The 26,701-nt window shown below is 56.8% G+C and overlaps 1 protein-coding gene and 1 non-coding gene across 3 annotated transcripts in view; one reads left to right on the forward strand and one right to left on the reverse strand.

Annotated features, from left to right (window-relative positions):
- Positions 1–26,701, forward strand: part of Chd5 (chromodomain helicase DNA binding protein 5) — a 60,900-nt gene that overhangs the window by 24,058 nt on the left and 10,141 nt on the right. The window contains exons 8-33 of one of the 2 annotated variants that reach the window (XM_047518703.1): positions 126–292; positions 456–677; positions 2,670–2,876; positions 3,100–3,311; positions 5,694–5,825; positions 5,917–6,025; positions 6,730–6,921; positions 6,999–7,199; positions 10,318–10,455; positions 10,539–10,660; positions 11,411–11,584; positions 11,948–12,089; positions 13,320–13,451; positions 15,501–15,618; positions 16,627–16,751; positions 17,308–17,539; positions 17,762–17,872; positions 18,144–18,316; positions 19,140–19,314; positions 19,740–19,832; positions 20,006–20,094; positions 20,316–20,449; positions 20,868–21,012; positions 21,410–21,569; positions 23,122–23,201; positions 23,437–23,569. In XM_047518703.1, coding sequence (XP_047374659.1) covers positions 126–292; positions 456–677; positions 2,670–2,876; positions 3,100–3,311; positions 5,694–5,825; positions 5,917–6,025; positions 6,730–6,921; positions 6,999–7,199; positions 10,318–10,455; positions 10,539–10,660; positions 11,411–11,584; positions 11,948–12,089; positions 13,320–13,451; positions 15,501–15,618; positions 16,627–16,751; positions 17,308–17,539; positions 17,762–17,872; positions 18,144–18,316; positions 19,140–19,314; positions 19,740–19,832; positions 20,006–20,094; positions 20,316–20,449; positions 20,868–21,012; positions 21,410–21,569; positions 23,122–23,201; positions 23,437–23,569 — 3,918 coding nt within the window. The remainder of the gene's footprint in view (positions 1–125; positions 293–455; positions 678–2,669; positions 2,877–3,099; positions 3,312–5,693; positions 5,826–5,916; positions 6,026–6,729; positions 6,922–6,998; positions 7,200–10,317; positions 10,456–10,538; positions 10,661–11,410; positions 11,585–11,947; positions 12,090–13,319; positions 13,452–15,500; positions 15,619–16,626; positions 16,752–17,307; positions 17,540–17,761; positions 17,873–18,143; positions 18,317–19,139; positions 19,315–19,739; positions 19,833–20,005; positions 20,095–20,315; positions 20,450–20,867; positions 21,013–21,409; positions 21,570–23,121; positions 23,202–23,436; positions 23,570–26,701) is intronic. The other variant, XM_047518710.1, reaches the window with a different exon arrangement.
- On the reverse strand, positions 15,993–16,069 carry Trnat-ugu (transfer RNA threonine (anticodon UGU)). The gene has a single exon. It is a non-coding gene; the product is annotated as a tRNA-Thr (tRNA).

The following is a 26,701-nucleotide window of genomic DNA, read 5'->3' on the forward strand; positions in this document are numbered from 1 at the left end:
CACCTATTCATCCACCCAACATCTGTTAAGCACCTACTGTATACCTGTCAGGCAAGGGTGGTGGAGGTGGTCGTGCATCACCAGTGGGGATGAGACCCTCACCACTGCCCCTTCCCCGTCCCCAGTTGATGATGGTGATGGCTATGAGACTGACCACCAGGACTACTGCGAGGTGTGCCAGCAGGGAGGGGAGATCATCCTGTGTGACACCTGCCCGCGGGCCTACCACCTCGTCTGCCTGGACCCGGAGCTGGAGAAGGCTCCCGAGGGCAAGTGGAGCTGTCCGCACTGTGTAAGCCCCGCAGAGGCCCCACCTGGAGGGCAGGGATGCACTGGCTCCTGGGACCCCGCGCCATCACCTGGTGGCAGTGTGCAGAAGGGCCTGTGGGAAGGTGAGCCGGGCCTGGGTGTCGGGGGACCCGACCCAAGGTGCCTCCACCTGTACGCCCCTCTAGGAGAAGGAGGGGATCCAGTGGGAGCCGAAGGATGACGACGACGAAGAGGAGGAGGGCGGCTGTGAGGAGGAGGAGGACGACCACATGGAGTTCTGCCGAGTGTGCAAGGACGGCGGCGAGCTGCTCTGCTGCGACGCCTGCCCCTCCTCCTACCACCTGCACTGCCTCAACCCGCCGCTGCCCGAGATCCCAAACGGTGAATGGCTCTGCCCGCGCTGTACTGTGAGTGTTACGCCGCCCCGCCCCGCCCGCCCGGCCCCGCCCCACCGGCCCGGGCCCCGCCCCTGGCCTGCCCCTCCCGCTCGAGGCCCCGCCCCGACCAGCCCCTCCCCTCGAGGCCCCGCCCCCAGGCCTGCGCCGCTTCTGAATGCAGCTGTCGTTTGCTCTGACCCAAGTGTTTGGCACAGAGCGCATTCCTTTAGCCTTACTGAGCGTTCAAGACAGGCTTTTGTTATTCCCGTTTTAGATGAGAAAAATTGAGGCTCAGAGAAGGAAGTAAAGTGACTTGCTTAGAGCCACACAGCTGCAGAACTGTCCACACAGACCCAGGTCTCTAAAGCCACCCTGGACCTGGCTCTGTCCCAAGACTGGGGTAGTGGGAGGCTTGAACTTCAGTTTCTGCAGGGAGGTGGGAGTGCTTCCCCCCACTCCCACTCCTTGCCCCCCAGTAACTGTAGGCTTGTGAAGGCCTTGTGCTCTGAGTTGGCCCCCACTCCCTTGCCACCCCAAGTGATGAACTCCCCTGCCCTCTGGTCCTGGCCTATGCCCTGGCTAGCTCTAGCCATTGTGTACCTGGGCTTGTGTGGTGTATGTCTGTGCCTGTGCACAGTGTGCATGTGTACAGTGTGCATGTGTGTCCCTTGCGTAGGGGCCCAGGGAGGCCTATTTGACAAGTGTAGCCATCTTAGCTTTTCCGCAAACACCCCTGTGATGCGGGGTGGCAGGTGCTTAGTTCTGTCCAGGTCCTTCCATGTAGGGAGGGATGGAGGTGGCGCAGGGTAGGGGCCCATGACCTGGGAAGGAAGTGTCCCTTCTACCCACCAGAGCCAGTGGAGGAGACCGGTCCTACCTGACCTCCCCATCTCGCCTCTTCTCCCTCTGCTCTTTGCTCTCACTGAGGCCAGAGCAAGGCTGCCTGGGGCTTTATGGCATACAGTGTATTCCTTTGTGTGTGGTTTGACACCACAGTAGTCCTAGAAGTAGAGGAAGGTGAGGCCCTATTTTGAAGATGAGAAAACAGACTCAGGGCTGTGTTTAACTCCAGGTGGCTTGTATAAGGATACATGGACAGGTTGTGGCAGAGGTGGGCCCTGTCTTCTCCAGCAGAACTGTCTGCTGACGTGCACAGTCCCTGCCCCAGTCCAGCTGCAGCTCAGAACTGCCTCCTGCCAGGCCCAGGGATTCTCAGAGCCATCTCAGGGTAGTGTGCTGGTGCACAGGTGGTGGATCTGTGGCCACTGCATTTCTCACCTTTGCCAGCCAGCAATTCCCTGGAGCCCTGGCGTCCAGCAGGGCGCCACTGAATTTCTGGGTTGATGGAGACTGGGTTTCTTTTTTTTTGGGGGGGCGGTGCTGGGAATCGAACCCAGGGCCTTGTGCTTGCAAGGCAAGCACTCTACCAACTGAGCTATCTCCCCAGCCCTGGAGACTGGGTTTCTGACCAGTTAGTTCAGATGCACAGAGCTGGGTGGATGCAGCCCTGCCTGGGGCGAGGCAGGGGTCAGAGCTGCATTGTCCTTCAGCGCCAGGTGGGAGTTGTGTCCCCTGGGTGCTTGTGGTCAGGATGTGATGTGGCATGTTCTCAGGGTGTTTAGTCAGGGGATGGGCAGTGGGAGGACCCATAGATGAGGGCACTCTGCAGTCCTAGGCTCTGCTCCCTGCTGTGCTGTCCCTTGCTGAGTGGGCCTTGTTTTCTCTATCTGTCCTGTGTGTGTGGCCATCTCCCCACCCAGCTCAGGTTTGCCAGGTGTGAGGAGGCTCACTGTCAAGTGCACAGGGCCCAGTGGACTCGCTGGTGCCCATCTCCTGCATGCACAGCATGCGCAGGCTCCCCTGGGCAGGGGGTGGGTGCCCTGAAGTCACAGTGGTACTCATCTAACTTGGGGACTGTGCATCTGGTTGGAGGGAGCCTGTGTGACAGCCTGAGGTCGTGGGAGCCCTGGGGTGCAGCCTTGTGCCTAAGCCCTGAACTTGGGAACCCTCCTGTGTCCACAGTGTCCCCCGCTGAAGGGCAAAGTCCAACGGATCCTACACTGGAGGTGGACAGAGCCCCCAGCTCCCTTCATGGTGGGGCTGCCAGGACCGGATGTGGAACCAGGAATGCCCCCACCCAAGCCCCTGGAGGGTATCCCAGAGAGAGAGTTCTTTGTCAAGTGGGCCGGGCTCTCCTACTGGCACTGCTCATGGGTGAAGGAGCTACAGGTGAGGCATGCAGCAGGTGTGGCTTGGGGTGAGCCTTGGGCCCTCCTGGATTGTCAGGAAGGTGCTAACACAGTGCCCACCTCCTGGGGGAGGGCATCACTGGGAGTGGGCAGCTGCGGGGAGGATGTCCTGCCTGGGACAGGGCTGGGGCTGGGGGACCTGGGGCTAGGGACACAGGGACACAGCCCATCCGCCTCTGGTAACCTCTGTGCCCTGCGAGCAGCTGGAGCTGTACCACACAGTGATGTATCGCAACTACCAAAGAAAGAACGACATGGACGAGCCGCCACCCTTTGACTATGGCTCCGGTGACGAGGACGGCAAGAGCGAGAAGAGGAAGAACAAGGACCCTTTGTACGCCAAGATGGAGGAGCGCTTTTACCGCTATGGCATCAAGCCCGAATGGATGATGATCCATCGCATCCTGAACCACAGGTGTGTGCCCTGGGCGGTGACGGCCCTGAGCCTCCCTGGAGGTGGACACCTTGGGCCAGGACTTGTGGTCCATTCATTCTGTAATATGGGTTGGGAGCCTGGGCCCTTTGGGGCTGCCGTTCGGAGCCATGTGTGGGTGCAGCGGGGCAGGGGAGCAGCCATGGGCTGCCCGCTGCTGGATCCGACTGTCCAGCTGGAAGGGCTCTGCCCCAGGACACCCTCAGACACGCTTGTGGAGGCCAGTAGCAAAGTCATACGGAGAAAAAAGGAACTTGACGACCCGCCTCTGAACTTGGCATGGAGTGGAAACGATGGGGGGCCCTGGCACTCCCGGGTTCCTGCTGAGTCAGCTCGATGCCTGCAGGAGGGTTTTGAGGACCAGAGGTCGAGGTGCAGGGGTTCAGCGTTCTCCACGGTTATCACAGCAGCTGGCATGGGCAGTGTGGAGGCCCAGCAAGGTTAGCTCAGTCTCCCAAAGCCACACAACAGGTGGCAGAGCTGGAAGGCACCTGGTGCTTTCTGAGGGTAGGACTACTCTCTTGGCCGCTGGACCAACCTCCAGTGTCCCTGTGGCAACTTAGTTGGGCAGTCTGGGAATTCTGCAGGTGACTTAGTGACCATAGACTGCAGGAGGCCAGGACGAGGCGGCTGAGAGTCCCGAGAGCAGTTGACTTCTGCAGGGTGGGCGGGGCAGCACCTGATAATTCTCCGGCTCTGGTGCTAGAAAGCAGGTGGTGACCACCAGGGGACCCTGGAGGGGGACCCAGGGTGCTTGCTCTCGGGCGGCAGCTTAGAACCCTGTACTCCCCACCTGTGCCCTGACTTCCTGGCTCTGGCCTTGAGGGGCTCAGGATCTGGTGGCTGTTCCTGCCCTGTGTGCCTTGGCCGGCGTCTGGTTAGGCAGTTGCTGGGTGTGCCAGATGCTCTGATCAGCACTCTGACTCCCCATTTTCTGGGCTTCATGACTGTGAGCTCCTGGTGCCTGTCTGTTGTGAAGTGGCTGCTGTCAGGCTGAAGGAGCTCGCCAAGGCATGAGGGGCAGCCCTCAGGGCGGAGAGGCTGCAGAACTTGAAAAGGCTGCCCCCCTTTGACTTGAAGTGCCCCCTGCCCATCCCCAGACCTGGCTGAGAGTGGCCCTTACTGAGGGTCAGTACCTAGGGAAGCCTGAGCCCCACGCTTCTACCTTTATTAAATTACATGTTTTTTTAAAAAAAATTTTATAGTTGTAGATAGACAGAATGCCTTTATTTTATGTTTATTTTTATGTGGTGCTAAGGATTGAACCCAGTGCCTCACACATGCTAGGCAAGTGCTCTGCCACTGAGCCACAGCCCCAGCCTCTAAATTATATGTCCAAAGCAGTTTTTCCCTGTGCTTCCAAGGTGGAACAGGTAACGCTACCCTGGACTTCTTCCCTAGAGTTGAATGTAACCACCAATTATTTACTGAAAAAAAAAATTCACTGGTTTCCATGGCGATCAGGGATTGGTCTTGCTTCTTGATGGTGCCCAGGCCAGTTGCAACCACTGCTCCCCTGCCTATTGGCTTGGCCAATGCCCTTTAGGGGTGCTGGCTCCCCAGCCCAGCTGTGATCCACTCAGGTGGGTGGGAGTTCCCGAGGGTCCTCCTGTTGGCCAGAATCAAGCTGTGTGCCGTGTACTCCTGGGACTCTTCGGAAGGGGCCATCCCACCTGTGGGAATTGCATCTTTGCCTGCTTCGTAGAGAAAGGCCCCTCACCTGGGATGGACACTACTCTAGACCTTTGGATTTTTTTTTTTTTTTTTTGGTACCAGGTATGGAACCAGGGGCACTTAACCACTGAGCCACATCCCCAGCCCTTTTGGTATTTTACTTAGAGACGGGGTCTCACTAAGTTGCTCAGGACCTTGCTAAAAATTGCTGGAGGCTGGCTTTTGAACTTGTGATCCTTCTGCCTCAGGCTCCCAGCCGCTGGGATTATAGGCATGTGCCACTGTGCCTGGGGAGTCCTTCGGATTTTTAAAGTTAGAAAACAAAGGCCAGGACAGGGGAGAGAACTTTCTAGTACAGAGATTCAGAGTTCCTGTGTCCAGCCTGTAACAGGATGTGACTCATCCGTGCAGCAGAGGCTTGGAAGAATTCTGGATGCTGGCTCCTGACTCCTCTCTCTGCCATTCAGTCACTTCTTGGAGATCCCTCTTCTTGTGTGTCCTTGGGCAAGCTGCTGTACCTCTCTGGAGCCACCACCCTAGCACCCTCCTCCTGAGTAGGCCCCGAATCCCACGGGTCTGCTGGCACGAGTGGTTGTGCCTCATGTGAGCCACCCTGTATCGTCAGACTCGCGCCGAGGCTGCTGCCTGGCGCGGCTGCCCCTCCCCCACCATCTGTTTACTGTGTTGCAGCTTTGACAAAAAGGGGGACGTCCACTACCTGATCAAGTGGAAAGATCTGCCCTATGACCAGTGCACCTGGGAGATTGACGACATTGACATCCCCTATTATGACAACCTGAAGCAGGCCTACTGGGGCCACAGGTGGGCTGCGGGATCCAGCCACGAGGCGTGGGCCACTGGGTCCCCCGCCTGACCTGAACTCAGCTCACTGGCACCCCGTGCCCTTCCCCAGGGAGCTGATGCTGGGGGAGGACGCCAGACTGCCCAAGCGGCTGATCAAGAAGGGCAAGAAGCTGAAGGACGATAAGCAGGAGAAGCCCCCAGACACACCCATTGTGGACGTGAGTCGAGAGAGCTGGGGGAGCAGGGTAGGATGGCCAGGGTTCCCCGGCTGCAGAAGGGGGGCCTGGACAGTGCATTTAGCAGCGCTCCCTGTGGTGGCTAACAGTACCTGGTCCTTGGGTGGCACCGGGGGGTTAAAGAACCCTGGGCCCTGTCCCCAAAGTGCATCATCTCCCAGGGGCCTGGGCAGGGACACAGCAGGGTGTCAGCTGCTGGGGAAAGGCAATGGGTCTGGAGAACTTTTGTCAGTGGCGCCTGGAGCCGCGGCGAGGACCCAGGAGAGGTTCTGGGTCACGTGGAGATGGTGGTTCTGGCAGGCATTACAGGGCCCAGATACACATCCATGCCAGCAGTCACTCACCCAGCAGCATTGATTAGTGCCCCAGCGTCCGGGGCACTGTGTGGGGTTTAGAGGAAGCAGGGAACAGGATCCCGGTGGTCATGACAACCTGGGTCAAAGGCAGAGAACGCAACAATCAGAGTTCCCTGACGGGAGAAGTTCGGGGTCAGTAGGGGAACACCTTGTGGAAGCACCCAAGCCAGGTCGGGAATTGGGGGCCTTCTAGCCGAGACCTGAAGAAGGATTCGGGAGGCAGGGAGGAGCAGGAGAGTTGCAGGCAGAGGAAACCGCACGTGCAGAGCCCGGAGGGTGGACTCTGGTGGCCCAGGATTCAGCGTGTCTGCACCTCTGCCTTCCCCACAGCCCACGGTCAAGTTCGACAAGCAGCCATGGTACATCGACTCCACAGGTGGTACGCTGCACCCCTACCAGCTGGAGGGCCTCAACTGGCTGCGCTTCTCCTGGGCACAGGGCACGGACACCATCCTGGCTGATGAGATGGGTCTGGGCAAGACCGTGCAGACCATCGTGTTCCTCTACTCCCTGTACAAAGAGGTGGGCTCATGAGGCACGGGCCGGGGCTGGCGCCCGCTCTGCACAGACAGGCTCACCGCCTCAGTCTCTCTTGGCAGGGCCACTCCAAGGGGCCCTACCTGGTCAGCGCGCCCCTGTCTACCATCATCAACTGGGAACGCGAGTTCGAGATGTGGGCACCCGACTTCTACGTGGTCACCTACACAGGGGACAAGGAGAGCCGCTCGGTGATCCGCGAGAACGAGTTTTCCTTCGAGGATAATGCCATTCGGAGTGGGAAGAAAGTGTTCCGCATGAAGGTGAGCGCCCTCGTGCCCAGGCGCCTGGTCTGCCGGGGGCCTGGAGGCCCTGCACTGCCCGCTTCCCCGCCCCACGGAGGTGAGGCGCAGGCGGCACAGGGGGCTTCTGCAGAGGTGACGTCACAAGCCGGAAACTGCCTGGAACCTGTTCTCTCTGTCTGGCACCAGAATCTTGAAGACGGTGCTGGTAGGACCGAGCTCCCTGCAGATTCTAGGGGAGGAGCCAGCCTTGCTGCTGCTTCCTACTTCTGGTGGCGTTCCCTGGCTTAGGGCTGCATCCCTTGTCTTGGTCTGGTCACCTGCTCTTCTCCCCTTTGTGTCTGATTTCTGTGTTCTTGTAAAGACACCACTTAGAGTGGACACAGAGTGACCCCAATCCAGTATGACCTCAACTAATGTTATTTGCAAAGACCCCGTTTGCAGGAAAGCTTCCAGGTGGACGCGAGTTTAGGGGGGACATTGTTCAACCCAGTATACCATCTGTGTACCTCTGGCAAGTTACTGGATCTCTCTGTGCCTTAGAGTTTCCTCAGCAAAATGGGGCTAGCAGACCCGCTTTACAGAGCTGTTGGGAGGGCCATGGTCAGGGCCCCTGAATTCATTGTGCTGCTGATCCCCAGGAGGTCTTGTCTTATGGTGGGTGCTGATCCAACAACTCCTGGGAGCAGGGGGCCGAGATTCTGCATTTGATTTATTAGGACTTTCGTTTATTTATTTATTTATTTTGCAGTGCTGGGGATTGAACCCAGGGCCTTGCAGTTGCTAGGCAAGTGCTCTATCACTGAGCTAAATCCCCAGCGCGATCTTGCATTTGAAACAGTCACAGCTGAACCAGACACGTGGACACTTCTGGTACCACGGCCACACTCTGATCGGAAGGTGGTGCAACAGCAGACCCTGCTGAACATTAGTGCTCATGTTAGCTATTGTGGGGGTCAGTGGTGTCTCCCAGACTCTCCAGAATGTGTTGCCTTGGCTTCGTTGATGGTCTCTGAGCAGCTGTGGTTCCTAGAAGAGGCTCTGAAACTATCTGCTGAAGGAACAAATGGATCAGTGACCCCATGGTGACTTTTTAGACAGACGGGCATATGGGCCAGGGAATCACAAAAAAAATTCCACGTTAGCTCACATTGGGGTCTTGCTATGGCTAGGCACTTTACAGACTTCCTTCCCCTGCGTATTTTTTTCTTTTCTTTTCTTTCTGTGGTACCAGAGATTGAACAGAGACGCTTGACCACTGAGCCACATCCCCAGCCTGTTTTATTTTTTTTTTTGAGACAGGTTTTCAATAAGTTGTTTAGAACCTCACTAAGTTGCTGGGGCTGGCCTTGAACTTGCAATCCCCCTGCCTCAGCTTCCTGAGCTGTTTGGCATTGTAGGCACGGCCACTGCCCCCACTTCTCCCTTATTTATTTTAAATAATTGTGGTAAAATGCACATAAATATACCATTTTAACCATTTAAGAGTGTGTAGTGTAGCTCAGGAGTGTTAAGGACTTTCACATTATCATGTACCCAATCTCCAGAACCCTTTTCTTCTGGCCGAATGGAAACTGTCCCCATTAAACACTAACTCCCCATCCCACGCCCGCCAGCCCCTGGCAACCACCTCCTCCTTTTCGCGTCTGTGAATCTGACTCCTGCAGTACGGTCAGGTCCGTGGAATCGTAGTGTTGCTCCCTTAGCAGAAGGCCTGCAGAGTTCACCACACTGGGGCCTGGGTCAGAAATTCCATCTCTTTCAAGGCTGAGTATCTTCTCTGTATGGATGGACACCTGGCTGCTTCTCCCTCTGATGTCATGAGTAGTGCTGAGGAAGACTGTGCCTCCCTCTTCGCGTCTCCACCCTCGCCGCCTCTGGGGTGCACCCAGGCCTGGGGTTGCAGGACCTCGGGTCATTCTGTTGCTGACTCCGTGAGGAATTGGATTAGCTCTCCGAATGCCCTTGAAAGGTCCCAGCTCAAGAGGCTGCCACGAGCTCTCCCTCCACCCCTCTCTGATCCCCTCACGTGGGGCTTGTCACTGGGAGAGGCAGGTGTGGACTGTTTGCGGGGCCCAGTGCGGAGTGGAAGTGTGGGGCCTTTTGTTTAAGTGTGGGAGAGCTTCTTTTTCCTTTCTTCTCTGGACCCGTTGTTACGTGTTTTAGGTATTTAATGTCCCATTCTCTTGGTATGGAATTCTGGGTCAGTGCAGACCTTCAAGGTGCCAGGGGCCCTACCTGCCAGCACTCAGGTCCGGGCCAAGTGTGACAGTGGTCACTGAGCAGAGGCAATGGAGCAGAGACCTGTCCCAGGGAGGTGGGACCTCAAATGAGCGGAGGCTCCCAGCATCCCACGGGACTTTTCTTGCAAGTTACAAATTCAATACTGAAATGGTTGAGAATGTCACATCAGCAAATACAAGGCCTGAAACCCCCAGTGCGGGGTCCCTTTGTTCTGTTTGAGGCCTGACTCTGCCACTTATTTCCTGGAAGAGTTCTCCAGCCTGAGGTCCCATGAACTTCAAATAGGGACAATGACAGTTGAGCGCATAGAGTTCCCGAGAGTGAGGTGAGAGTCTGAGGAAGCAGCACAGAGCTGGCCCCACACCACCTGATCAGTAAGCGGCCGCTGGTCCTGTTATTAGTAACAGTCATCCCTGCACCACCGTCCACAGTATCCCAGGGACTAGTTCTAGGACCCACCGATACTGAATCCTCAGAGGCTTAAGTCCCTCATACAAAATACAAGGCATGCCCATCCTCCCATTAACACTGTCAACTCTAGTCACAGTGCTAACTTAGCAGAATGCTTATGCATACTGCTCACGATGTAAGTGCTGTTATGCTACCTTGTTTGGGGATAAGGATAAGGAAACGTCTGTCCATATTCCGTACAGGTGCAGGTTTCTCCTAAATATTTTCCATCCAAGGTTGGTTGCATCTGTGGATGTGGAAACTGTGAAATGGAATTTTCCTTGTCTGCAACACTCCCCTCGTTAGGGTCCTGTCCTCTGGGCCTCAGTTGACTCCCTCTGCCTCCCCTCCTGTCCCGGGCTGGCCGGGCTCCAGAGCTGCAGGTTCCTATTCTTCTTGACTTGGCCCCCAGGTGCCTCCTTCCCATTGTCCCTCTTCCTTGCAGAAAGAGGTGCAGATCAAGTTCCACGTGCTGCTCACCTCCTACGAGCTCATCACCATCGACCAGGCCATCCTGGGCTCCATCGAGTGGGCTTGCCTCGTGGTGGACGAGGCCCACCGGCTCAAGAACAACCAGTCCAAGGTAGGCAGTGCTGCTGTGGGGCTGGGGCCGCTCTGGATCGGGACCACCTCTGCCCCAGATGACTGCTGCTGGGCTTCCCGCAGTTCTTTAGGGTCCTGAACAGCTACAAGATCGATTACAAGCTGCTGCTGACGGGGACGCCCCTTCAGAACAACCTGGAGGAACTCTTCCATCTCCTCAACTTCCTGACTCCAGAGAGGTTCAAGTGCGTCCCCTGCGTCTGGCAGGTGGGGTGGTGGGCCTGGGGTCCAGCGAAGCCAGGAGTGCGAGCAGAACTTCCTGGTGCAGGAGGGGGCGTGGCACAGGCACCTGCCATGCTTGGTGAATCCCAGCTGCTGCTAATCCTGTGATGTCCCCTGGGCTCTGCCTGGAAGGCCCTGCCCAAGGCACCTCCTGGGCTCCTGTCTCTGTCCCCTGCCCTCTTCCCTTCCCTCCTGAGACCCAGGTGACCCACATGAGCAACAGTGATGGGAGTCGAGTCCAGGGCCTTGTGGGGGGGAGCTGGAACCCTGCCCCCTCAGTCTCCTCCTTGTCAGGCCCGCCATGTTCCTGCTCACTAAAGGCTCAGGGCTCAGGGTGCCGATTTTGGAATCAGGAGCTGTTGAGCTGGGAGCAGGTTTTGGCTGGGCTGCATAACCTGGGGAACCCCTCGGCCTTGGTACTTTGTCTGTCATCTGGTTGATGGTCCTGGAGGGCTCCCATCCAGGATGGCTTCGAGGATGGAAAGAGCTTGTGTGGCAGGAAGAGGGCGCTGTGGCATGTGGGGTGACACAGGCTTTGGCAGAGACTGACAGCTACTCAGGGCAGTGCCTGGGCTCCCTGTCCTGCCAGCTGCCAGCCTGTGCTGACTGAGCCCCCCTGCACCTGCCCCCTGTACCCTAATCCTGATTCCCTCTGCAGAGGCCTGTGTGCCCTGGGCCTCTGCTGCTGGCTCTCACCCCAGTCTGTGTTGCAGCAACCTGGAGGGTTTCCTGGAGGAGTTTGCTGACATCTCCAAGGAGGACCAGATCAAGAAGCTGCATGACCTGCTGGGACCCCACATGCTCCGGCGGCTCAAGGCTGATGTTTTCAAGAACATGCCGGCCAAGACGGAGCTGATCGTCCGTGTGGAGCTGAGTCAGATGCAGAAGTGCGTGGCTAGGCTCAGCCACCTTGGAGTCACCTGCCTCTACCCACTGCCCTGTCTCCTCTTCCTCTGCCCACAGGCCCCCTGCTGGCCATCCTGGGCTGCTTCCTGGGGTGGCGGGAGGCCTGGGGTCGTCTTCACCTACCCTTCCTTCTTGGGCCCCTTCTTAGATCACAGTGGCCAGAGTCTAGGGCTGCCTGAGTCCTAGCAGTCTCCCAGTCATTTACTGGGTGATTCCCCCCTGGTGGCTCCACCTCTGGGGTCTCTGCAAATGCTGCCCGGCCGTGGCCCCCAGTCTCCCTGAAGGGTGGAGTGAGCGTCTTGGAGGCTGGAGGCCAGGTGCACACTTGCCTGTGCCCGCTGCAGGAAGTACTACAAGTTCATCCTCACACGGAACTTCGAGGCGCTGAACTCCAAGGGGGGCGGGAACCAGGTGTCCCTGCTCAACATCATGATGGACCTGAAGAAGTGCTGCAACCACCCCTACCTCTTCCCTGTGGCCGCTGTGGTAGGTGCCTGCGGCCAGGCACTCAGGCCCTTGGCTCCCCCTCCCCAACGCCATCCTCCCCAAGAATGAGGACCTGGAGGTGACATGGGTCCCCACCATGCCAGAAACTTCTGAAACCTGCCTTTGTCCACTGTTTGGCCAGGTCTTCTCCTTCCTCTGGCCTTCCCTGTGATCCACAGAGCAAGGGGGCCACTGAGTCACCCCAAACACTCCTCCATTCCTAGTACCAGGACTCCAGGGCAGGATTTGAGAGCTGGCCTGGCTGTGCCCACTCCCTAAGGGAGTTTGCCATCAGTTCCCAGGGGGAGTCCCAGCAGCTGTGGGTGAGATGCTAAACCCTGGAATCATGCACCCCAGCCCTCGCGCTGTGTTCTCAGGAAAGTTAATGTTCCTCTCTGGGCCTCAGTATCTTCCTCTGTAAAATAGGGACAGTAGCAGCACTGACCTGGAAGGGATCTAGGGAAGGTCGAGGAGAATGTGCATGTGGCACGCCCTTGCAGAGCTTGGCGCCTGCAGTTCTCAGTGAATGTCAGCCATCACCACCCCAGTATCCCTGCCATCCAGGTTCTAGTTTGAGCCCTCTGCAGTTCTTTCTCCTTGTCCAACTCTGCAGAGATGGACAGGGATATGTGTCCTGGGATTGTCCCAGGCTTGGACAACCCAGGATCTTTGGGGTTTTTTTTGTTGTTATTTGTTTGTTTGTTTGTTTTGTGGTGCTGGGGATTGAACCTGGCGCCTTGTGCATGTGAGGCAAACACTCTACCAACTGACCTACGTCCCCAACCCTGGATCCTTGTCGTGAGATTCATGTGGCAGGCTATTTTGCTGGGACTTAACCTTCTGATTAACCTGCCTGGTTGGGGTCAGAGGTTGCTTTGCTGGATGTACCCAGTGAACCCAGGAACAAGGCCAAGTTCCTGCTGGGAAGGCTGGCTTGGCTTCACCATCTCTTAGCCTGACATGACAGGTCTCAGGTCTCAGATGGCAATTAGGGAGCAAGACCGAGGACAGGGCTGGCAGGTCTATGCCCCACCTAGGACCATGGTACCTGGAGCCAATGCCCATGTGACCTACAGCCCATCCCATGCTGTCGATGCTCCTCTGGTCTGGGCTTTGTGCTCAGCAGGACAGATGGGTTGGCCCATGGCTAGACCCTTATCCGTCCCCTGCAGCTTCTTCGGTGCCAGACCAGAGAGGGGAGCTCACCATGGCCCCCTTCTGTGTCCACAGGAGGCCCCTGTCTTGCCCAACGGCTCCTATGATGGCAGCTCCCTGGTGAAGTCTTCAGGGAAGCTCATGCTGCTGCAGAAGATGCTCAAGAAGTTGCGGGATGAGGGGCACCGCGTGCTGATCTTTTCTCAGGTGGGCCACTCCATGTGGTTAGGTGTCGAGGATCGTCCCCTGTGCCCTGGCATGAAGCAGCCAATGGCTGGCTGAGGGCAAAGTTCAAGGAGCTCAGGGCATGTCTGTTGCGTCAGCATCTCCCCCTGCCCTCCCCTTCTGCCTGCCTGTCTAGGCTGGTATGATAGTCGCTCCTCCTCTGTTCCGCCCTCACCCCTGCAGCCAGGCCTGTCATTCGGGGGGCCCTGGGGTTGGTTTGGGAGAACTGCCACAGTGGGGGAAGCTCCAGGAGCCCCTCTCCAGCTTGATCCTGAGGGTCACGGGCAGCATTCCTTTTTGCACAGAGAGGCAGGGCCAGTCAGCCTCAAAGGTTTGCTCACCTGTCCTCCATTCCTTCATTTGGGACCATCGTATACTAGGCTCTGTACTAGGCCCATGGGTATAGAGAAAAAGGACCTGGTTCCTCCTCTCAGTTTGCTTGGTTTAGAGAGGAAGAGCTTATGAGACAGTTGCCTAAGTCTAGTCAGCTCTGTGTTGGAGGCCATAGTGATGGGCCGGCAGGATCGTAAGGTTAAAATGTCCCTGGAGGTCAGACCGAGCCAAGCTACTCTTCACAGCCAGAGTGTGGAATCCAGTTCCAATTCTGCACAGAAGTCAAGCAAGAACAAATGCTGGTGTCTGCAGCCCCTCATCCCACCCCAGGTGGGCAGTGGGCTGGAGTCCCAAGGAAGCAGACAGCCTATGCCTGGAGTTGAGCCAGGCAGCAACTGGAAGATGAATCCACAGTTCCCCCAATACCACTGCCAACATAAGACATGTGTCTGCAGAGTGCTCCTGGGACCAAGTGGAGTGATCTGTCAGAGGTCTAGAAATGTGAGGGAACATGACAGAGACAGCCTTCTCCTGTCCAAATGAGCCAGCAAACCCAAATTCCCAAAGTCACAATGGAACTGGCCGCTCAGACATACCACACCACTATAATTAGAATCCACATCAAAACAACAATAGAATTGCCTGAAAAGGACTTTAAACATGTTTTAGGGTTCTCCAAAAATAATGGATTAGCCAACACTCATAAATGAAGAAGAAATTATTTAGGGAAAAGCAGGATGTAATGAAACAAGAGCAGACAAATAATTCTGCAGAGGAAGTTAGTCACTGAAATAGAACACTTCACCAGACTGGATAAATCTGTGACATCGATGAAGAGAAAACCGATGAATTAGAACCTGGTACTGAGGAACTTCCCAGGATGTAGCACAGAAAAAGACAGAGATGAGAAGGAGTCCCGAGGAGGTAGCTTATGAGCCCCAGCAATCATCTGATGTGAGTTGCAGTATAAAACCAACATGAAAAGCAAGACTTGATGAGTCTTTGGACTTGGAGAAAAACACGAGGTTTCAGCTCTTAAGTGCTCTCTAGAGCACCAAGCAAGATCAGTATCAATAAACCAACCCCTAGGCATCTGGTAGGGAAACTTGCACTTTAGACCTGAAGCTTATAAAGGAGAGAAGACCAGACTTTCCATCATTAACAGGTGGCAGAGAGGATGGCAGAATTTCCATGCACTGAGGGAAAGTGTCTGCTGACAGTTTTATATCCAGCGAAACTATCTCAAGATTGCTGGTTGATCAACAGGGTTCTGGGTGCTTGGCAAAAACTGCCTTTCTTCTGGGGAAGAGTGACATCAGGGAAAACATCACAGGAGGCAATATATGAGTTCCCTGGGCAGTAAGAGGGTGGGTGGGTCTGTGGGAAGCGTTCAACTGGGAACAGCTATGGTGGGAGGGAGACTTGGGCCCCGGCGCCTTGACTGCAGGCTGGGGAGCTGGGACTCCATTCTGAGAGGCCTGAGCAGGGGAGGCTGCTGCTCAGGCTCATGTTGTGGGGCTGGTGTGGAGGGTGGATTGGCTGCTGGTGGGTGAGATCGGAAGCCGTGCTCTCGAGTCCTGTCTCAGGCCTGCCTGGGTCCCCCTTGCTCCCTGCTCATTGGGCTGCCCTCTCCTCCCTATCCAAGGCCCTGTGGGCTCCTGCTCCATGGCCACTGCTCACGCATCACTTTCCCTGTAGATGACCAAGATGCTGGACCTTCTGGAGGATTTCCTGGAATATGAGGGCTACAAGTACGAGCGGATTGATGGTGGCATCACCGGGGGCCTCCGGCAAGAGGCGATTGACAGATTCAATGGTACCCATCCCACCCGAGGGTTCTGGCTGGGACCCCTCTTCAGCCTCTTCTCCAAGCCAGGGCCTTAGTTGGCCAGACTAATGTTCCATGAACTCCACAAGTGACTGAAGAAAGCTGACTAGTCCTTAGGTCATGGCAGCGTCCCCTTAGGGTCACTGGGGATTGAACCCCATGCTAGCACATGATAGGAAGACCTCTACCACTGAGCTACATCCCCAGCCTTTTCACTTGTTTTTCTAAATTTGGAGACACGGTCTTGCTTAGTGGCCCAGGCTGACTTTGAACTTGTGATCCTCTTTCCTTAGCCTCCTGAGTAGCTGGGATCATGGGTGTACACCACCGTGCCTAGCTTAGTTTTATCTTTTTTTTTTTTTTGGGGGGGGGTGCTGGGGATCGAACCCAGAGCCTTGTGCTTACAAGGCAAGCACTCTACCGACTGAGCTACCTCCCCAACCCCTCTAGCTTAGTTTTAAATGTTAAAAGAATTCGCCACAGGGACCTTCTTGGGTCTATTGGGGTCCTAGGAGTCCATGTGGTAAGACCTACTTTGAACAAGTTAGAAAAGGACAAGAAGAAACACAGATGGGGGAGGAAAATGTCACTTTTGTCAACAAATGAAACTGGTGCTGAGGGTCTGGCTGGCACCTTGGCACTCTACTGTTGATGCCAGATAACCCCGGTTACAAGCAGTGCTGGGCAGAGCCTGCCACTAATGCACGTGGAGGGCCTCACTCTGCTGGCCTCACTGGGGCTCTGACCATGTTTGCTGGATGCCTGTTTGGTTTTTGCCCATCTGGGCTTTTAAAAATTGGCTTCCCTCTCGTTCTGGCTTCCTCCCCTTGGACCAGGGCCTGAGTGGGCCCGGGTGGGCTCCATCCTCCCTGAGTGCAGGTCGGCTGCCCATCTGTGAAGGTGTTAGTCGTGTCCTGCTTCTTTGCCAGGGACCTTTGCTGCAGTTTCTGCCCATGGTACTCCTCCCACCCTCACCTGCGGTCCTCTCTTTCTCAGCCCCTGGGGCCCAGCAGTTCTGCTTCCTCCTCTCAACCCGGGCCGGTGGCCTGGGCATCAACCTGGCCACGGCAGACACGGTCATCATCTACGACTCGGATTGGAACCCGCATAACGACATCCAGGTCTATGGTCCCCCTGCTGCCCCATTCCTGTGCCCTCCTCACTGAGCTCCTTTTACCTCCCAGTTCTGGGGTCCCCTCTGGAGGAGGCTGTGCCCCCATCCTCCCTCAGTGCACGGAGGAGGAGCAGACCCAGAGAAGGCGGGGGTTGTCCAAGGCACAGAGCAATCTGGCTGCTGACCCTGGTCTGTCCTGTCGCCCTCAGGACCAAGCCGTGCTGCCCTTGAAAGGTGGCCATTTGTTTCCAGCGTGTGCTCTGTGGTCCGGTTGGTAGCTTACTCACAGGGAGGCACAGCCCCGTCTCCCCTGGCCCACCATTCCGTCGGGCACGCAGACCACTCTCCCTCGCACACCCGCTACCCACCTGCAGTCATGCCTAGTTCCACCTGCCCAGGCACATTTTCATTCCAGTCCCCGCCTGGCTGACCCACACAGGCTGGGCAGTCAGGTGACTCTCCCGTGGTTATGAACTCCTGTGCCAGCCCCCCACCCCATGGCACCCTGCCCTGTACCCAGTGTCCTCAGTCAGTCCCTGGTACTGAACGTCAGGTCTCCCCAGGCCTTCAGCCGTGCCCACCGCATTGGGCAGAACAAGAAGGTGATGATCTACCGCTTCGTGACCCGGGCCTCTGTGGAGGAGCGCATCACACAGGTGGCCAAGCGCAAGATGATGCTCACCCACCTGGTGGTGCGCCCGGGCCTGGGCTCCAAGTCGGGTTCCATGACCAAGCAGGAGTTGGACGACATCCTCAAGTTCGGCACTGAGGAACTCTTCAAGGACGACGTGGAGGGTGGGCCTCCCTTCCACAGGAGTCTGGTGGGGGCTCAAGGGTGACCCTGTGTGAGACACCCCTGTCCAGGATCCCTGCCAGTCCCACCATGCACAGCTGCCCCCTCCTCAGCTCCGGCCTGTGTCTCCTTCCTCAGCGGGCCAGGGTGGCATCTGTCCACTGCCCACCAACCCTGCAGCCCCTCTGCCACCGCACCAGCGCCCCTCCTCCTCTGCCCTCCAGGCATGATGTCCCAGGGCCAGAGGCCTGTAACGCCCATCCCTGATGTGCAGTCCTCCAAGGGGGGAGCCCTGGCTGCCAGCGCAAAGAAAAAACATGGCAGCACCCCACCAGGTAGGGAGGCCCACCTGAGCCTGGCCCGGAGCTCCTCCTGTGTCTGGGTGGCTGCTGCTAGAGCGAAAGGGGTTCCCCTGCTGCTCCTACCTGTCCCTCCCTGGGGTGTTCTGGGGCCAGGGGTGGGCAGGGAGTGGGGCTGTTGCGCCCGTGCAGGTTACAGCACAGTTTTTCTCCCTGCGGGTTGTTCTCCTTGCCCAGCCTGGAAGAGACCAGAGGTTGGGCCTGGTCACTCCCTGGGTCCCCATACTCCACCCTGTGTGCACCTCAGGTGACAACAAGGACGTGGAGGACAGCAGTGTGATCCACTATGATGATGCGGCCATCTCCAAGCTGCTGGACCGGAACCAGGATGCCACAGATGACACGGAGCTACAGAACATGAATGAGTACCTGAGCTCCTTCAAGGTGGCGCAGTACGTGGTGCGCGAAGAGGATGGCGTGGTAAGGGCGCAAGGCGGCCACTGGACTCCTGCCTTGGATCCTTGGCTGTGGCCCCGCCCCCGACAGGCCCCGCCCCGGCAGGCCCCGCCCCGGCAGGCCCCGCCCTGCAGCCTTCCTCCTTCCTCCAACCACACTGCCCGCCCGCATCAGGCTCCGCCCTACGGCCTCGCTCCACCCACCAGGACTTGCCCTCCCTCCAGTGCTCTGCCCATTAGGCCCGGCCCTGCCAGACCCCACCCTGCAGCCGTAGTTGGGGGGTGGCCTCCAGGCTGAGCTGGTGCAGCGGGAAGGAGCATAAAGCCCGCTACATCCTTGCACGGGACCTCCTCCGCCTTCCAGCACCCACATTTCAGATGTGCATGCAGAACTGCCACCTACTGTAGAGAGGCCTGTTCTCCGTCCTGTGGCCCCTTCCTGCCTTGCCTCCACCCTGCAAACCTCCTTCTCCCCCCGGAGCTTCTCCTGGGTCTCTTCTTGTAGTGCCTTCACTTCTTCCCGAGCGCCCCAGCCACTGTGTGCTAATTATCCTTCCCTTCAAAACCGGGAGCCTCCTGAGGGCAGGGCTGGGCTCAGTTCAACCTTGTAACCCCCAGCTTCAGCTCGCACAGGACGGGGAAATCCCTGTGTAGCGAATGAGTGACTGCAGGGGGGCAGGGAGAGGAAGAGCTCGTGGGCTGGGGGATTGGAAAGCTTCCTGGAATAGGCAGGGCTTCTATTTGCCCCTTGGGCCCCGCAAGGGTGGTGAGGTAAGAGGCGGGGTGAGGCTTCCCAGAGATGCCTGTGCAGCCAGCTGTCCTGCTAGCCCCTGCGCCTGTGTCCCCAGGAGGAGGTGGAGCGGGAGGTGATCAAGCAGGAGGAGAACGTGGACCCTGACTACTGGGAGAAGCTGCTGCGGCACCACTACGAGCAGCAGCAGGAGGACCTGGCCCGCAACCTGGGCAAGGGCAAGCGCATCCGCAAGCAGGTCAACTACAACGACGCCTCCCAAGAGGACCAGGGTGCGTGCTGCGGCTGGGGAGCCCAGGGCGTTCCGGCTGGTCAGAGGGGCCATCTCTGCAGGAGCCCCTGGTCTGGGGCAGTACTGCCAGCCGGGAGGTGGCTGGGGAAGGCTTCCAAGAAAAGGGGAGCTGGGGTTGGGTGGGAGGTGTGAGGAGCTTGGGTATGTACGGTGACTCCTCTGCAAGTGGTGTGAGGTTGGCACAGCCTCCTGAGGCTCAGTGTCCCCGTCTGTAAAGTCGGGTGGGAGCGGTGTCATTCTTAGTGTGTTCCAGAGTGTAACTCCTGGGTAGTCGAGTTGGGGTAGTAGTGAGCTCACACGAAGTGCCTGGTGGCTGCATCAGTGTCACTGTCCTCCCTGGGCTGGGGGTGCCAGGGTCGGAGGTGGGCTTCTGCTTGCCCTCATGGTGCTCTGCCCACCCTGCAGAGTGGCAGGATGAACTCTCGGATAACCAGTCCGAGTATTCCATCGGCTCCGAGGACGAGGACGAGGACTTTGAGGAAAGGCCGGAGGGGCAGAGTGAGTTTCAGAGCCAGCCCCCCGGGCTGCCTGTGCCGGTGTCAGGGGGCTTTGATGGTGGCTGTCGGGTGCGGCTGGGATCCTACTGGGGTAGCTGCAGGATTCCCGCGGCCGGCCAGTGGACGGGGGGCCCTTGGCCCCTACCTGAGGGTTGGTGGTGGGCTTCTCCCTAGGTGGACGGCGGCAGTCCAGGAGGCAGCTGAAGAGTGACAGGGACAAGCCCCTGCCCCCTCTGCTTGCTCGAGTCGGTGGCAACATTGAGGTGGGGCCTGCCTGCTCCCCATCTCCTGTCCCTGCTTCCTGCCACCCCTGGGGTCTGAAGGAGGGGCTGGGGGCTTGTCCAGGGGCACATGGCAGGTCGAGGTGAGGCTGGGATGGACCCTCTGGTCTGCCTCGGTGCAGGCTCCCTCCTCCCCCTCCCCCTCCTCTGAGTTCCTGCACCCGACGTCTGACCTGACCCACACCCGCTCTCTGCCCGCCCAGGTCCTGGGCTTCAACGCCCGACAGCGGAAAGCCTTTCTGAACGCCATCATGCGCTGGGGCATGCCGCCCCAGGACGCCTTCAACTCCCACTGGCTGGTGCGAGACCTCCGCGGAAAGAGTGAGAAGGAATTTAGGTAAAGGGACCAAAGTGGTGGCCCAGGGCGTGGCCTCGCGCCCCGGCCCCTGTGTGCAGCATCCACTCCCGCCAGGCCCAGGGCACCTGGAGAATTCACTGTCATGCGGTCTTGGGGTGCAGGGGTACCGGGTGGGGCTGATTTGCAGAGCACACCAGCCAGCCATGTCTGCCCAGCCCAGCTGGCGTGCACCACTGTGGGGACTGTCTGGACCTTCCAGGGCGGGGCCATCCTAGGAGGGTCCCCCGCCAGGGAGGCTGGCTCTGTCCTCCCCCAGAGCCTGGCCCAGCCGGCCTGGTTGGGAGGCGAGCTGTGGTTGACATTTCCAGCCAAGTGGTCCCCTGGGGTCCTGCCAGCACCCTCAGAGGGTCCTTGCTGGCCCCCCACTCCCTGAGCCCCAGTCCCCCCACCACCCCAGAGCCTATGTGTCCCTCTTCATGCGGCACCTGTGTGAGCCGGGGGCAGACGGCGCGGAGACCTTTGCGGACGGCGTGCCCCGGGAGGGCCTCTCCAGGCAGCATGTGCTCACGCGCATCGGGGTCATGTCACTGGTTAGGAAGAAGGTGGGTGAGTAAGCCTCCACAGGGCCCTTCCTGGTGGCTTCCTGGGGCCCGGCATTGTCACTGGGGGTCAGCGGTAGAGGGCGAGGCGAGTGCCAGGCACAGGTCACATGGCTGTCCAGGGTCTGAGCCAGTCCAGAGGAATCCCAGAAGCCTTCCTGGGTGAGCGGCCTGGGTGGTGGAGGCCAGGATGGCAGGTCTCAGGGCAGAAGACACACAGGGTGACGGGGCGCAGGGGGCGCTGGCTGGCAGGTTTGTGCCCAGGAGTGTGTCTGCCTTGGCCAGCTCAAGCAGAGGCAGCACCCACCCGAGCCTGTGACAGTCCAGTCCCGTGACTGCCCCTGGGCTCTCAGGGCTGAGCTGTGACCACCACCCTCCCTGCTTCTCTGCTTCTGCCCAGGTTCAGGAGTTTGAGCATGTCAATGGGAAGTACAGCACCCCGGACTTGGTTCCTGAGGGACCTGAGGGCAAGAAGCCAGGCGAGGTCGTCTCCTCAGACCCCAACACGCCAGTGCCTGCCAGCCCTGCCCATCTCCCGCCTGCCCCACTGGGCCTGCCAGGTCTGGGGTCTGGGCGAGCAGGGGAGGGCATCTGGGTCACAGGAAGTGGCAAGACCACAGCAACCTCGGGTCCTTTGCACCTTCTACAAAGGACAGCCTCTCCACCCGGAAGCGTGTACCTGCAGGAGTGTCTCTCTGGGGGGTTTCTTCTTTTTTCCTTTTATTTTTTTTATGTGGTACTGGGATTGAACCCAGGGGCACTCTTACCACTGAGCTACACCCCCAGCCCTTTTTATTTTTTGAGACACAGTCTCAGTAAGTTGCCCAGGCTCAGCCTCCCAAGTAACTGGATTACAGGCCTGGGGCACCACACGCTGCTGAGGGTTCTTCTTTTTAATAATGGCTTTGAGATTTATTTGCACGTGTACTGCACAACTCGCTCTTTGAAGCATGCTGGCCAGTGGCTTCTGTTACAGTCACAGGGCCGGAACACTTTCATCAACCCAAAAGAAGCCCGTGTTCACCAGCAGTCCCTGCCTGTCTCCCTCCGCAGCCCTGGGCAGCAGCTGGTGTGCTTTCTGTCTGTGGATTTGTCTGTTCTGGACATCTCACATCAACAGAGTCGCACACTCTGTGGCCTTTGGTGTCTGGCTCCTTTCACAGAGCATTACAGGGGACGTCCACCTCACAGCACAGATGGCTTCTTCAGTTCTTGTGGCCAGATAGCGTTCCCTCGCAGGGATCTGCCACACCTGTCTGTCGGTCCGTTGAGGGTCGGCTGGGTTATCTGCCTTTTGGCTGGTGTGGATGATGCTGCAGTGCGTCTGCGTTCACGTGTTTGTGTGATCACGGTTTTTCACTTCTCTCCTTTCTCTTTTCATTCACTCTTGGGTAGACACCTGGGAGTGGATGCTGGGTCATACGGTCACTGTTCCCTGGGGAGCTGCCAGCCTGTTTTCCAGAGTGACCATGAAGGTTCCCATTTCTCCCTCTTCTCACTAACCTTAGGAAACTGGTGGTCTGATGTGATTCCTGTTCCCTGGTGGTCAAGTGCCGGCTCCGTGTGGTTTGATCTGCGTTTTCCATGGCTGAGCGGGTTGAGCGCCTTTTTGTGTGCCTTTGGCCGTTTTAGTGTCTATTTTGAAGAAATGTCTTTTCAAGCTGAACTCAGTGGTGCACACCTGTACCCCAGCAGCTCAGCAGGCTGAGGCAGGAGGATCGCACGTTGAAGACCAGCCGCAGCAACTTGTCGAGACCCTGCCTCAAAATAAAAATTGGAAAGGACTGGGATGTAGCTCAGTGGTACAGTGCCCTTGGGTTCAATCCCTAGTACTGAAAAAAAAGTCTTTTCAGATTCTTTACCCACTTTTATGGGTTATTTGTCTCCAGGTGTCCTTTTGGGCAAAGTGTCTTCCTCAGTTGGGCTTGACAGGCCTGGGGCAGACATGGATCCCCATCCACATCCATGGCCCTTTTTATTTTTTGAGATGGGGGCCCACTGAGTTGCTGAGGTCGGCCTTGAACTTGCAATCCTCCTGCCTCAGCCTCCTGAGTCCCTGGGATTGCAGGCGTGGCCATTGCGCCTTCTCACTTCTTTCCTTTAATCTTTCAGACAAAATGGAAACACAGCTGGGCTACTTGGATGAGAAGGAACCAGTGGTGCAGAAGCCAAAGAAGCCCCTGGATGTCCAGGTACAGAGGTGGCTGGTGTCTGGGTCTGAAGCCAGTGTTGGGTGGAGGCGGGGTCTAGGGACCCTCTCCGGCCTCGCCCAGCCTCGTGAACTCAGGTGCCCTGGCTCCCAGTTGGTGGCCTCTGGGTCGGAGGGGAGCAGGCTGGGAGCAGGCGGTGGGTGGTGGGATCATGGGCCCCAGCCCAGCACATCCCCGCCCTCCTTTCCCACTGAGGCCCCTTGCCTGTCCTCTCTAGGCCCTGCCAACTGCCATGGACAGAGGGGAGGGTGAGGACAAGCACGAGAGCTCAGACAGCAAGGAGCGAGCCCGAGAGGAGCGGCTGGAGGAGGTGGAGAAGGCCCAGCCCTCCCCAGAGCAGCTGCCCAAAGGTAGGGCCTTCCCAGGACCCTCCCAGTGCGACCTCCGAGAAGGGTGGTGGGTGGACTGTTCCTCTCTGCTGAGCGTAGGCTTGGTGGGCAGCATGAGGGCAGGGCAGGGACTCAGGTCTCTGCACATGGACTTGAACCTTTCCTGCCCTACGAGGGTGTTGGATGGGTGACTTCTAACTCAGAGGCTTTCTGGTTTGGAAACATGAGTCTGTTGGGTACTATCGAAGACTGCTTTCTGGCTTTATCTGATCAGAAGTTGGTGAATGTTTTGTGTGTGCTGGAAAAGAGGGTCCGTTTCTAACTGCTGGGGTGAGGGTCTCATTATAGGCAGGGCGGGAGTCGTTAGATGAGGCTTCCTCGAAAGGTTTTCTGTGTCCTTACTAGTATGAAGTTGGCTGGTTGCTTTCTGAGAGACTTGTTGACCTTCCCCTGTGATGAGAGGTTCCTCTCTCTCTCTCGTAGTGCCGGGCTCTGGGTTCGGCTTCTCATTCGAGGCTGGGAGTTAGGTGTAGGTCTGTCCCGCTGTTTCCTGTTTTTCTGGTGAAGTGGGCCTCTAATTCTCCTGTAATGATCCTCCCTCCTGATATATTTTGCTTGGAAGTTTGTTGTGGCTGATTTGTATTGATCTTCTGTTGAACATGTATTTGCATGATTTTTCTATCTCTGGTTTTAAAAAACAAAACAGCCTTGTGATTCACATGCTCGGAGTTCATGCATTTCAAGTGTTTCTCCCGTCCACGGGTCCTGGGTGTGTTCACAGACTTGAGTGACCATCACCAGGACATTCCCATCCTGCTGGAAAGAAGCTGCTCGCCCCTTCCCAGCCGCCACCCCCCCCCCCCACCCCCCCCCCGCTTCTTCCTCCCCCAGTTCCCGGCAATCACTAATCTCTTCTCCGTCGCCACAGGTTTGCCTACTCTGGATGATTCGTGTCTTTTGTGTCTGGCTTCTTTTGTTCTCTCACGGTGTTTTTCAAGCTCTTCCATGTCCTAGTACGCAGTGGCGCCGATTTCCTTTCTGTGGCCTAGTGTTTTTCCGACGGGGTTGATGGTTTTGTTTATCCGCCCATAGTGGATGCACTGGGGTTGTTCCCACCTTCAGCTGTGGTGAATGATGCTAGTGTGAACATGTGTGCCCACATTTTTGTGCCAGCGTGGGTTTTCATTTCTCCTGGGTGTCCACCCGGGAGGAGCGTTGCTGGATCCTGCGGCCGCTGTTTGACATTTTGAGGAGTGTTGGATTGCTCTCTCGCGTGCTGACGGGGTCACATTCGCCCCAGCCAGGTGTGAGGTCTCTCCGTGTGCTAGGCAGCACTTGTTCCTGCCTGTCTTTGATTATAGCCATCCTAGGGGTGAGGAGTGGTCTCTTACTGTGGTTCTGGCTTGTACTTCCTTTGTACCTAGAGATGTTACAGACTAGTTCAGGTGCTTATGGCCCATGTTTATGTGTGTTGGAGAAATGTCTTTTCAGATCCTTTGTCCATTCTAAAATTTTGATTTGGCTTTTCATTATCGACTTGTGAGAGTTCTTCCCCTGCCCTACCCCTGGTGCTGGGAATTGAACCCAGGGATTCTCTACCATCAAGAGTACCCCGAGCCCTTTCTATTTTTTATTTTGAGACAGGACCCTTGCTCAGTTGCTGAGGTTAGCCTTGAACTTGTGATCCTCCTGCCTCAGCCTCCCAGGTTGCTGGGATGATAGGTCTGCACCACCAAGCCCAGCAAGAGTTCTTTATAGATTCATGCTTCCTTAGCTGTATGATTTGCAGGTGTTTCCTTCTGTTGCTTTTGTGCATTTCTCTTCTTCTCTGTGCATTTGTGTTTTAGGCATCTCTAATAAAAATATAGAGGATTCTTTAGTTTAAGTCTCTGTCTTTTGGCTGGGAAGTTTAAAATCTCTTTACATTTATTGTAAACACTAGATATTTGGATGAATTTCCATCTTGTTTTTATGTTATTCTTGCCTTTTCTTCTTTTTTCTCCTCTCTTGCCATCTCTTGAGTTGATCACATTTTCTTAAGAGTTCCCTTTCCTCCCCGCTCATTTGGAAAGTTGATGGTAAATTCTGTTCTCTAGTGTCAACATTTTTACCATGCAGTCCTGAATGGCGTCAGGACTGTGGTTCACTTCCCTCCATCTGCCCTGTGGCTCTTGCCCAGGATTTTACTTTCACCTTGCTTTGACGCCCTCACGTTTGCTCTTGTGTTTAGGTGTTCATGGCGTGACTGCTTGTGTGTTTGCTTACCTGTCTGTCACTGCTGCACTGAAGTCCTCTTCCTAACACACCCTTTAATGGTGCTTTCAGCAAATTCCAGTGGATTGCTTTCCCTTTCCCCTTGAATAATGGAAAGGCTGAGGTGGGCCAGGGATTTCCCCTTAGCCCTTTGAGGTATTTCTTTTTTATTCTGACTGTGTGCTGCTGAGAAGGATGCCACCAGTGTAACTGAGGAGCCTTTGTAGGAAGTCTGTCTTTACTCTATTTTCTACCATTCAAAGACTTTTTTTGTGTGGTGCTAGGGATTGAACCTGGGGCCTTGTGTGTGCTCAGCAAGTGCTCTACCACTGAGCCACATCCCCAGCCTCAGAAGGCTGCTTTTAAGATCTTCTCTGTCTTTTGGTGATGTGTGGTTTCAATACAACAAAATTCCTACCCTGTTTGAGAGTTACTGATTCTCAGAGTGAAGCTGGTATGTCCTTGATCCAGGGTGGGAAATTCTCGGTCATTCCCTCTATGAATACCACCTTTGCTCCTTGACAGTTATTTCCTCCTCTGGAATTCCTATTACTCATGGATCCATTCACTTATCCAGCACAGATATACGTAGAGAGGAGCTGTCAGTCTCTGTCCCAGGTTCTGGGACACAACCAGTGAACCAGAATAGCTTCCAGCTCATCTCCTGCCATTTGTGCCCTGGTATGGGACATGGGCCACACCAACATACTGGACAGACTTTTGCTCTGAAGAGAACAGGGGGCCAGGCCGTGGGCAGCGAAGGGGTGTGGCCAGTCCTTTGCTTCTGGCTGCTCTCTTCTCTCTTTGCAAGTTTCTGAGTAACCCGCAGATGCAGCTTCCGTTCATCCTGCCTTTGCCCGGCCATTTTCTCACTCCCCACTTGTAAGGTGTCACTGCACA

This window comes from Sciurus carolinensis, chromosome 1, assembly GCF_902686445.1.
Source record: "Sciurus carolinensis chromosome 1, mSciCar1.2, whole genome shotgun sequence".
NCBI classification, from domain to species: Eukaryota; Metazoa; Chordata; class Mammalia; order Rodentia; family Sciuridae; genus Sciurus; species Sciurus carolinensis.